The sequence below is a fragment of the Rhineura floridana genome, chromosome 9, assembly GCF_030035675.1.
Source record: "Rhineura floridana isolate rRhiFlo1 chromosome 9, rRhiFlo1.hap2, whole genome shotgun sequence".
NCBI lineage: Eukaryota > Metazoa > Chordata > Lepidosauria > Squamata > Rhineuridae > Rhineura > Rhineura floridana.
The window spans coordinates 63,289,510-63,302,163 of NC_084488.1; the positions used below are offsets into that span (position 1 = coordinate 63,289,510).

The following is a 12,654-nucleotide window of genomic DNA, read 5'->3' on the forward strand; positions in this document are numbered from 1 at the left end:
TTCCCTGGCCGTTCTGCCTCCCCTCCTGTGCCTCACCTGCCTGGTTTTTACAGCCGCGATTCTCTCCCTCGGAGCTGTAGCACGCTTCGGCGGCCGTTACTGGCAGTCCATGTTTGCTGCCCCTCAGTGACCACCGTTGCTCCTTCTCCGTAGCCGCCATTTTCGCTTGCATTGTTTTCCCACCCTTTTTTGCGGGTGCCATTTTGTCTGTCTCCCTTTTCCGTCTATACTGAATAAGGGGGCTTAGCTGACAAGGGCTCCCTGTACGTACGTGTAAGATAGGACTCCTTAGTTCTTTGGACTCCTCCATCACACGACTACTGCTGCGGCTTTTGACAACTAGCTGACAGCTAGCACCTGTACTTCGGTGCCTCCCTCATTATCGCTGTGACTGTGCTTTAGACTTTTGAACCTTGCTGGCTCTGGCGCTAGGTGCACAACTTGTTGACCTGTACATTCTGCCCCATCCGTGGCCGTGTGCTAAGACTGTGATGCTGTGCACAAGCTGTTGAATTGTACATTCTGCCCCCTCTGTGGCCGTGTACCAAGCCTAAAGTCTATACTGTACATTCTGCCCCCTCTGTGGCCGTGTACCAAGCCTGAAGTCTATACTGTACATTCTGCCCCCTCTGTGGCCGTGTACCAAGCCTGAAATCCAGCCTACAATACTAACGCTGATACCATAGTGCATCCTGCCCCCTCTGTGGCCGTGCACTTAGCCATCTGCCAGTGTATCCTACCCCCTCTGTGGTCGTACACTGTGCCTGTTCGGGTCCCTACATCCTGCCCCCGCTGTGGCCGTGTACTGCACCCAAAGTGAATATAAGATGGCAGAACAGCCAGGCATGTCTCAAACAGCCAAGCCGCAACCTTCCAAGGCAACTAAGGCTAAGCATACTAAAGCACTGGCTAAGACCAAACATCTTTCCAGCCATAGCAAACCAAAGCGTCCACGCTATGCTTCTGTGCCGACCCCCACCACAGCAGCTCAGGAACACATACGAGATATATTCCATTCACCTGCTGCTTCCTCTGACGAGGAGGACTTTGCTGGCTTTCCTACTCAGCCTTCGCTTAACCAGCCTCCCTCCATGTTGCCGCCCAGGGCTTATTCTCCGGCTCAACCCACGGAGCCAGCTACTCAGGCACAAACATCTGCCCCAACAGCTACTCAGGCACAAACATCTGCTCCAATGGGGATGCAGCTGTCCCATGATTTTCTTTCCCAACTCCAAGGCATGCTGTCATTTTTCACCCAAACGCAGTCACCACCACAAGTCCCTGCCATACCTCAATGCACTATGGACCAACGTGCGTGTCAAGAAGCACACCCTTCCTGTTCCCCAAATCCCTTTGATGTAGCCAGAGGCAGATGTATTGACGAAGCTTCGTATGGGGAGGAGTCAACCTTCACTGACCATGTTGAAGGAGATGACTGGAGCAACTATTCGGAACATGAGGAGGATACATCGTATCGCCTGTTTAATGCCTCAGACTATCAGCCCCTGGCGCGCAGGGTAGTTAACACCCTTGGCCTCCAAGCTGCGCCTTCAACATCTACCACTCCAGCTATCAAAGGGGCCAAGGCCCTCAAATCCCCTGCACCTACTGAGCACTACATCCCGGTGCCGGATCCCATCGCCAAACTGGCCTCTGAAGAATGGTCTCATCCATTCCAAACTCGCCGCTTCAAGAACCTGGCTGACAAGCTTTACGCCCTAGCTCCGGACTTTGCCACCAAGCTAGCCGTCCCTGGCATAGACGAACCAATCGCTAGCCTAGTTTCACGATCTCTTTTGCCCAGGGAAGGAGAATCCCAACTAAAGGACGCTACTGAGCGATGACTAGACTTCGCCCTCCGCAAGAATCATGAGGCCACTGCTTTCTCCATACGTGCCTCCACATCAGCCTCCGTCTTCTCCAGAGCAGCTATGATGTGGCTGGATGATCTTCTAGAGGACACTAACCCAGATCCTGTCTCTCTCAGAAGGTCACTGATAAAGTTGCGTAAGACAGTGGCGTTTGTGGCTGATGCCACTTTGGATGCCGCTCAACTGGGGGCACGAGCCATGACGGCTCAGATAGTTGCTCGACGGACCCTCTGGCTTCGCCACTGGCAAGCTGACTCTGCGGCCAGAATGAATCTGTCTAGGGCTCCCTACTCCAGATCTCTACTCTTCGGCGAGGAAGCTCTAAAGGCAGTGCTGGTTGACCCCAAAGATGCCCACAAACCGGTTTGGGCCACTGTTAAGAACATTGACCACAGGCCTTTCAGGCGACTTCCTCCCTTCCGTACTAACCAGCCCTTTTGAGGAACGCGGCCAGGAGGACGAGGCCGCGACTTCAGATCATATGACCCCAATTCCTTCAGGGGATCCTGGAACCGGCGTCTCCAGGGTAGAGGCCTACGGCTGGCTTGTCAACTTCGACAAAAGCCATCTTCAACCAACCCAATGCCTACTACATCTAGGGGCGATGTTGGATACCCTGCAGGCAATGGTATTTCTGGCTCCAGATCGCATCACTGCCATCACAAGCATCGCAAGGTCCCTGATGCAGCAAACATCCGCAGACGTCATGCTTTTAGCCAGGGCGCTCGGAATGTTCATCTCTACTATCCATATTGTGCCATGGGCTTGAGCCCACACTCGTCACCTTCAGTGGACTTTGTTGCCCTTTCAACAGGACATCGCCAGCTCCAACCATCGCAAAGTTCACTTGAGCCCTGCACTGCGCCTCTCCTTTCGCTGGTGGACGAGGGCCCAACACCTTTCCAAGGGCACGCCGTTCAGAGAACCCCGCAGAACTGTTGTAACCACAGATGCCAGCCTCATCGGCTGGGGAGCCCACTGCAACTCCCAGTACGTTCAGGGGGTTTGGTCCACCGCAGAGCAGACTCAAAGCATCAACTGGCTGGAGCTAAAGGCTGTACACTTAGCTCTACTTCATTTTCAGTCTCTGTTCCCTTTGGACCATGTTCTCATTCGAACAGACAACACGTGTGTAAAATCACATTTGAACAGACAGGGGGGCACCAGGTCTCGTCCTCTGCAGGGCCTAGCCTCCCTCAACTTTGTCTGGGCAGAACAACATCTACAATCCCTGAAAGCAGAACATCTCAGAGGGATTTGGAATGTGACAGCAGACTGGCTCAGCAGACAACAAGTTTTTCCGGGAGAATGGAAACTTCATCCAGCCATTTTCCATCGCCTTCAGTGTCGGTTCGGCGCATTCTCAATCGACCTGTTTGCTTCCAGTCGCAATTGCCAACTTCCCAGGTACTTTGCCCGATACCTGGACACAACAGCGGAAGCAGTGGATGTGCTATCAACACCGTGGCCAGAAGGTCTTTTGTACACCTTCCCTCCAATACCAATGTTAGCCAAAACCTTAAGGAAGGCGCGAAGTGAGAGGGCACGGCTGGTCCTGATAGCACCATTTTAGCCACGCCGACCGTGGTTCTCGGACCTTCTTGCAATGTCAGTAATGGATCCTTGGACAATCCCAGTCAGGCCAGACCTTCTATCACAGGGCCCAGTATGGCACCAGGACCCCAGTTGGCTCAACTTAACAGCGTGGCGTTTGAACGGGGACATTTGAGGTCGGCTGGCCTGTCTGACGCTGTTATTGATATTATCTTGGCCTCGAGAAGACCATCTACCACTCAGATTTATCAACATACTTGGGTGGCTTTCTCCAAGTGGTGCCAGTCCCACCACCACGATCCATCCCAGGCCACCATGCAACAGGTGCTACAATATCTCCATAACGGCTTCATGATGGGACTTAGATCCAACACCTTATGTCGACATGCCTCTACCTTGTCGTCTATTCTATCAGTTTCTTCTTCTGGTGCGACTATCGCCTCACATCCGTTCATCAAACGCTTTTTGAGGGGAGTCGCCCTACTATCTCCGGCTGTTGTCCATCGGTTTCCTTCATGGAGTTTGCCGAAGGTTCTGCAGGCTTTGCAACGCCCTCCGTTTGAACCCATCAGGACTGTGCCTCTACGTATGCTGTCCTTCAAGGTCTTGTTCCTGATCGCAATCACATCTGCCAGACGAGTTTCGGAGTTGGGTGCATTGTCTTCTGCTCGCCATCTCTGCGTCTTCCATAGGACTCTGTTGTACTGAAGACTGATCCTTCCTTCCGTCCCAAGGTTGATTCAGTCTTCCATTGCAACCAGGACATTGTTTTGCCTTCCTTTTGCCCGAATCCTACCCATCCTCTCGAGAAGGCTTGGCATTTGTTGGATGTCCGGAGGGCTCTCAAGACCTACCTGTCTAGGACCCAGGAGATACGACAAACTGAGTCTCTGTTTGTATCCTTTAACCCACGTTCTATAGGGCATAAAGTAGCTAATTCCACTTTATCCTGCTGGCTGCAGGCTTGTATTGCTTTAGCTTACGAATCCCTTAAGCTTCCAGTACCAGCTAGCATAACAGCTCATTCAGCTAGGTCAGTGGCCACTACGACTGCTTTTGCTACCAACGCTCCTGTGGCTGATATTTGCAGGGCTGCCGTTTGGTCTACCCCTCACTCGTTTATAAGGCATTATAAAATAGATCGCTATGCCTCTGCTGACGCCTCTTTTGGCAGACGAGTGTTACAACAGGTTCTTAATGAGGATTAGCATGTGGGTGGTCCCTCCCTATTATGGGCTGCTTTGGTACATCCCGCTGTGATGGCTGGACTCATAGGGAAAATGGACCATTGGTCTCACCTGAAAGGTGATTTTCCTATGAGTACGGCCATCACGACCCTCCCTGTGGAGGATGACTAGATATTTTCTAATGTGTTATATATTACTGTTACGCTATTATAGTTAAATTTAAGAGTGAAGTCAAGACTTCTAGTTCTGTTATATCGCTATGTTGGAGTCATGTTATTATGCATGTTACTATTGTGTTATTTTCCTGCTGGCAGGCCTGTTGGTCTTGTTCTTGTATTTTTAGATATTTCTCCTTAGACTCGCTGCGAATGAACTGGAGAGTGAGAGGGGCCTGACGCCCCTAGTCTTGACTTCAAAAACATTCTTGCCTTCGCACGATAGGTGGAGCTACAACCTGCTGTGATGGCCGTACTCATAGGAAAATCACCCTTCAGGTAAGACCAATGGTCCATTTTAGGGATTGATTAAAATCCTAGTTAATCTCATAAATTTATGTTCCAAAATATGCTTAATTTTATATCTTAATTTTAAATGCTTTTAACATACATTTTTATATTTTGTTAAAAATATTTCAAATGTCTTTCAGCACTTAAATTGTATCTTAGTTTTCTTTCTTCAGAATGTGTAATAAAACATTAACTTATGTAGCAGATTGACAGAAGCTATTTTTGACTGAAATATGAATAATTTGTCTTCAGCTTTCTGTGCCCCATGGAATTGCCAAGGAAGATATTTCACCCCAAAATCCTGGCCACCTCTCTTGCAAGGTAAAGCTGTTTATCGTGACTTATTATACAACCATGAGAGTGGATGTATACTATAGTCAGCATGGATTTTTCACATTATGCAATGTTAAATTGAAACTACCCCCATGCCATTCTGATGCTTCCCATAAACTCATTTCAAAACAAGCCCTTACAAAACTTATAGTGTTGAACTCAGAAATGCTTGCTTAACAACCCTCTAAATTTTCAAGGTGATACACAAAACAGTCAGAGAGAATTGAGCGTTCAGCGTATAAAAAGAGAGAGAAAACCAGACCCCTTCTGGATTTTTTTCTGTCAGAGTTCTCATAATTTGTTGAAATTAAAAATCAGCCATGTTCACAGAGTACCTGTAATCCTTCATCTTCTGCAGTTTAAAAGTTTAAAAAATGCCTGCAAATGATCAAACCTGCCCTACCCCCTCCCTCCCATCACCTCCCTTTTGCCCCTTCCCTCCCCCTTCCTTCACCCCTCCAATTCCAGTCCCCTACTTCTGCTCCTTTCTTCCCCCTTCCTTCTTCCCTCTCCTCTCCTCTCTCCCTCCTCCTCCCCCATGGTCAGTTTTACCTATCCTAGCCATGATTGCACATCAGTAAATCCCACTTGAACTCAATAAGCATGCAAATGATCAGACCTGCCTTTTCCCTCCTTCCTTCCTCTCTTCCTCCTCCCCTCCCATCTTCTTTTTTCCTCCACCCCTCCCCACTTCAGGCCTCCCTCCCCATGGTCAGTTTTACCTATCCTGAGCATGATTGCATTGGAGTAAATCACACTGAACTCAATAAGCATGCAAATGATCAATCCTTTCTCAGCAAACTTGCACAGGATCCCATTTCTTATCTCCCGGTTTAAAAAGCAGAGAAATTCACTTATAGACAAAAAACCTTGCGGTTTAATAACGTACCTATAGCCAACAGATATTTCTATCAAAATTTTGAAAAACAGGAAAATTGGGCAGCTTTAGTGAATGCACCAGGAGAGCAGGAGACCTGACCTTCTCTCTGACGTACTGTACTGCCTTACAAGTGTATAAAAATGCGAACACCATTTGGGTTGGTCTTTCACAGTCCAATCCACTTCCTTTGTAGCTTGGAAGAATTTGGTAACAGGTGCCTCTGAGCATATGGGGAGTGGTGGCAACACCTGCAATCAGCCCAAATAACAGAAACAAGACATGCTGTGCTGATGTTGTTTTAGCAGGGAGGAAGCAACAACATTAAAACAATTGATATAGTTCAGATAGTCACTTTAAATATTTACTTTGCAATTTTAGTGAAGTTTTCTATAGTAAATCATTCTCTTTTGCTTCTATTTTTGTGAATTTGTGAAGTAAAGCAACACTTTGCAACACTAAAAGAAAGCTCCAAAAATAATTGTGGAATCATGGCACTGACTGTTCTGCAGAATAGTTTCCAAAGACATGAGGAGTGTCTCAGTTTGCACAAGATAAAACAGTGAAATATATTCTAGCAAATTTCTAGGTGTGATCTATGTTTTTTAATTGACCATGCCTACCTTTCCTTGACTAGTTTAAGCATAGCAGGATGAAAATATGCATCTTGGGCAGGCCAAGTTTGTTTCTTCCAACAGCTAGTCATTGCTTAAGTAGCAACATATTGTAATCAGTCTGATTTTACATCAGACTGCAGTTTCAGATTCAACTGTTAATGCACCCAAAAGAGAAATAGAGCATAACCTCCAGTTTGAAACACATAAGGCTGTCTTCACCATCATATGACATTAACCAATAAAAAGGCTTTGAAATTAATAAAAATAAATTTGACAAATTTCTAGGATGAATAATGAGAGAAGTATAATTTTCTAGTTTAGATTCTCTGTAGAAGCAGTAGTAACACAGAAAAGAAGCAAAGTAAGAACACCAACAAACATACAAAAAGTAATTCTCCATCTTTAGAGGTGGCAGGTGTTGTCACCACTCAACATATGCTCAGAAGCACATGTTACAAAATTCTTCTAAGCTACTCAGGAAGTGGATTGGACTGTGAAAGACCAACCCAAATTGTGTTTGCATTTTAACACATTTGTAGGGCAGTCCAATATGTCAGAGAGGAGGTCAGGTCTCCTGCTCCGCTTGTGCATTCACCATAGCTGCCCAATTTCCCTGCTTTTTAAAGTTTGATAGAAATATCTGTGGGCTACAGGTACGTTCTTAAACTGCAAGGTTTTTTGCCTATTAGTTAATTCATGTATGTGCACATGTATCATGCTAAATCATGAACATTCTAATTACTTTTTGTTAACTTTAAAGCGTGGAGATGTCCTTGTGCTGGTGGACCATGTTAACAACAGCTTCATTGAATGCCAAAAGGGAGACGAAACTGGCAAAGTTCAGTTATCCCAGATGCAGATAATAACTCCGCTGGATGAGAGTTTGAAAAGCAGGCAAAGGGTATCAATTTTAATATATGTTTAAAATTGCATACTAGAAATGAATTAGAAAATGGGTATAATATAATGAGCTGCTCTATAGAGGAACTGTAGCTTCCTGTATATTTCTGCAGTACCCAACATATTTTGTCTTTCAGAGTCTCTCACTCCAGAGCAATACCCTATTTGGAGATTGCAGTGGAACAGCAGTTGGCAAATCCCAACCCAAAACATGATTTAACCAGCTTAGTGTAGGACTGTTAAGCACCTCATAATTTTGGACTACATGTATAATTTATCTTTCAGAAACAGGCGGCCTTTATATGTGCCTCTTAAGAAATGAAACAAATATTGTGTTTGAAATGGTCAGCATTTTTTGCTCAAACTTTCCCAGGGAATTTAGTGTTATTGGTGGTGTTATTGGGTTAGCCTTTCTGAGAATTAGAAAACTTCACAAATAAGGAAAAAGCTTAGACAGGCACACATCTCATTTACAGTAACAAAGCAGCTGCATGCAATTTTCAGAGATGTGGTTTTCTTTTCGCTGATGCATGTACAATGCTGGTTTAAGATAATTGATTTTCAACGAGATCAAGCAGTATTAAAATCAGATTAAATGAGAAAAGAATGTGGCTCTGCATTTTATGTCTAACAGCTAACAACTTAAATCAATGAAGGTTATAGTTAAATCAGTGATAGATGCTCCAAACAGAAATTAGGTTTCCTAATACCACAACAAATCACAGTTTCCAAATCTACTGTGTTTTAAGGATTTGGACAATATGCGGAAGATTTCTGACCCATGTGTTCCTCATGCGACAGTGCTTCATGATTTTCGAGCAGGTAAGTACAGATAAATGGCAGAAGTATAAATATGCACTATAAATCTAGATAAATTTAGAAATAGATTTATATTTCCTGTTCTTTTTTTTTTTAGATTGTGCTTTCTAGATTTTAGTTGAATTTCTGAACCCTGGCTGATATGTTGAAATCTGAATCCCTTGCAATCCATGGGAGCCCCTGATCTTTGGTTCTATTGTATTACAGAACAGCTTGGCAATTCTTGGCTGCTTATTGCTCAGAAAGAGCTCCATGCTTGAACCAGATTCCCTTAATAGTGTTCTCTTTATTACCATAATCTGTGTTTAAGCAAGCATGGCTAAAGTGGGTGCTGCAGGGGATGCAGTGCAGTGCCTAAGTGAGAAAGTGTTTGTCCAGGGGGGAGGAATGCATGATGGGAATCAAGATGATGAAGAAACTGGAAGGATACAGATGTAAGGCAGAAAACCACACACAGATCCATGGTCACTCTCTGAGTCACATTAATGGAAATGGTGATATAGCTCTGTAAAGACAATTCCAAATTTGCTTAGCCTAGGAACATCCCAGACCTAACAGGCCTCTATAGGCTACCTGGGGGCAGCTTGCAGAGGGACTTGATGTTAACGATATATGGGTAGATGGGAGAACAGGGTAAAGGGACAGATGAGAAGTTTCCTTTATCCCTTCCCCAGCCCTTCTACCCAGTATGGATTATTGTAGCTTTCCACTTGTGTGTCGAAATAGTAACTGTGCACAAGAGGTGTGTGGGTGTAGTGTTATAGCATTGTCAGTGTCACACAGATTTGATCCATGGCTTAAATTAAGCTGCACACTCTGTAGATTGGGGCAAGACATTCAGTGCTTCCTTTCCTGCAAAGTCTCCAACAACCCCCCCCCCATTTCCCTTTCAATGCAAGTAATTGACTTTAGTTTGTTGAAATGAGTATGCCAAGATGAATCTTGAGAGGCAGTTTAGAATCACAGGGTGATATCCAAGTAAGTTATACTCAGATTAGACTAGTTGATTTGACAGGCAGCTTTTTATTTTCATAGAGGAGATTGCAAGGGATTCAGATTTCAGATGTTTCATAGAGGAGATGTTAGCCCCTTGCCTTGTTCTCTTTGCTATTTGAAGGGTTTGAACTGCAGTTTCCTCCCTGTCCTGATCCTAAGTAATTTTTATTTTAGTATATTGCAAACTTTAGCCTGTTTGTACATACAGTACAATGCACAACATTCGATGCACTAGCCACCAACATTAACAGATATATATATATATATATATATTGTTATCCACAGAACATCCTGATGATTTGAACCTTGATTCTGGAGAGACTGTTTATCTTCTGGAGAAAATAGATGAGTGGTACAGAGGAAAATGCAAGAATCACACAGGGATATTTCCTGCTAGCTTTGTCAAAGTTATTGTAAGTAGGCTACTTCCAGTGAAATATAGTGCATTCCATCTATGCACACATCCCAGTTCTAATTTAATTTTTCCCCTGTGCATTTTATTGAGCATGCCATGTAGATAAATCTTGCTTGAGTGCACAAAGCAGGTATCACTTGTTTGTGAGGTGCAGCAAATCTGTTTAATCTTGCAGCTATGCCTGGCAGTTTATGGGCATCATTTTCATGATAATTTCAGGTTAAGTGAGAACACATCCCTTTACTTAATTCAAGTGTATTCATAAAAAACCCAAGAGCATATTGTAGTTTCTCTCAGTTTTCCTTTTGGCTTTCTCCTTAGTATATCAGATAAGATTGTCTTCCACTGTTACACTTAAGCAGTATGGTCACCCATCAGGGGCTTAAGTGTATTAGTACATTTTCTAAAAGGGGAGTTGAAATTTCATAATCTTAGTACAAGAAATGCTGTGCAGATGACACTGTGGTTGTATAAAGCTAGGTTCCAAAAGGTGCAGCGCTGTGTATCTGTGAGGAATTCCATGAGAAATGACATTGACTTTAAGAGACTCCAGTTCAGTGGCGTACCTAGCATATTTGACACCCAGAGTGGATCATTTTTAACACCCCCCTCCTCTATACGACTTCGTATATATAATCATGCCAGTAAAAAAATAAAAAATAAAAATTACAGTACAAAAAAGGAAAAAAGTAATGGATTAATACTTTTTAATTACATTAATGTATTTTTTGAAAAAAGGGGGAAAACTTATACCTACACATTGGTCTCTCACAGTAATGAATAATAACATTACAGTTTCTGTTTTCAAGCCTTAACTTCTGCAAATCTATCAATGCCTTCGTCAAAATAAAAAAAATTAAAAAAATCAGAATGAGATGCCTGCTGTTAGCACTTCTGCTTTTGTATCCTGTGTACATGATCTTGTCCAGCTCCACAACAGACACAAAAGCAAGAGGGTGAAGGAAAGATGCTCCCATCTCATTCTGGAGAAATTAAAAAAAAGAAGCCGAATAAGACCTGCCCACCCCCCACCCCCCCTCTGGCAAGTGCAGCACATTCTAGGAAGAGCACACTAAAGGCATCTCACATCTGGCTTTGCCCCTGGCTCTGAGAGATTGGCTAAACTTGACACACACATCAAGGGCTAAGCCAGCCACAAGTACCTCAGTGTTTTATTCTCTTTGGACCCCCAGAGGAACAAAAAAGACATTGTTCTAGGCTGCAGCAATAAATGCAGATATGTTGGCAATTTAGTTTTAAGGAACAAGAACCCCAATCTTCAGGGTTGGTTTGTTTTCAGATGAGGGAGAACAGGGGGAGAAAAAAGATCAGGGCCCATCTAGTCAGTGGTTGGAGCATCTTTCCATTACATGGCCCTCTAATATGCCTTGCAGAGAGAGGGCTACTAACCAGCACCAGGTGGCTCCCAGACCCAACAAAAGCCACCCAAGCGTGGCGCTTAAGAATCTAGGCAAATGCTGCTGCTCTGCTAGGAGGCCGCATTTGAAGTAATACTTTCCATTTAAAAATGCTGTTCTTCAAGAGTGACCAGATGAGCATGGCACAGAGCATAGTGACCACTTCAACTCATGGCACCATGTCAGATGTGCATGCTCTCTCAAAGATACTAGATTCCTGCACACTTGTCACCTTTGCACTGAAACGACCCCCTCCTCTCCTCTGCTGGGAAGACAGAAGACTCCTGCATCAGCAAAAGAGTAAGATTTTGCTTTTGGTCAGAATTTCCTACCCACAACCCCCCCCCCCCGCCAAATTACACAGAGTACTTGCCAGTCTGATGCAGCTACAGTGAAGTCCCCAGCAGTGGAGCGATACTTTAGTGCAGCTTCGGCTACATTATTTTGTGGAGTTACTGGAGAAAACATATTCACTTTGAACGGTGCTGCCAGGAAGCGCCCGGTTCTAGCACAGACCTCTAAGGAATGGGCTGGGTAAGGTTGCCATTTTCCAATTGAGGAAGAAATGAGGGTAACTGTTCCTCAGGGAAAGAAAGCAGGATGGGAGTTGCAAGTGCAGCTTCTATGCTTGTCCTGGTGCCTCCTGGCAGCCTGTTGCTGGTCAGGCTGGAAGGGAAATCTTAAGAATTTTACAGGTTGAGTTCTCTCACTCCTTTTGCCCGCAGATTAGGCCAAACATCAAGCATGTTGGTAGGGGCACAATTTAAAGCAACACTACTTGGACCTAAAGCTTGTGCCTGTCATATACAAGGCATGCACAACTGCTGCAGCAGAGAAGGGAGAAGAGAGTGCAGGCTTGGGCAGGGCAAGAGGATTGCCCTGCTCTGCTCTAGTCTCTAGACAGACAAGCTTGAGACAAAGTCACAAAGAAGCTGCAAGTGGCAGCCCAATCCCAGAGAACACTGCAATTGGTGAACTGCTTTTGCCCTTTTTAGTCCCAAATCCACATTTTTATGCCCTGTTCTGCTTTGCAATAAAGCAAAGAAGGCCTTTACCCCCCTGCAATACATATGCCACCTTCCTGGAGTTTTTCGCAGGGGGAAATCCAAGAAGGGCTTGCTATACACTTCTCCCCCAACCCCAGATCTCTTCCAGGTCTGA

At 44.8% G+C, this 12,654-nt stretch overlaps 1 protein-coding gene across 7 annotated transcripts in view; it reads left to right on the plus strand.

Moving 5' to 3' along the window:
• SH3D19 (SH3 domain containing 19) overlaps positions 1-12,654 on the plus strand; it is a 151,810-nt gene that overhangs the window by 122,951 nt on the left and 16,205 nt on the right. For 5 of the 7 annotated variants that reach the window (XM_061584653.1, XM_061584654.1, XM_061584658.1 and 2 more), the window contains 4 exons: positions 5,371-5,439; positions 7,706-7,846; positions 8,595-8,667; positions 9,946-10,073. In XM_061584653.1, the coding sequence (XP_061440637.1) occupies positions 5,371-5,439; positions 7,706-7,846; positions 8,595-8,667; positions 9,946-10,073 (411 nt within the window). The remainder of the gene's footprint in view (positions 1-5,370; positions 5,440-7,705; positions 7,847-8,594; positions 8,668-9,945; positions 10,074-12,654) is intronic. The other 2 variants (XM_061584655.1, XM_061584656.1) reach the window with 1 other exon arrangement.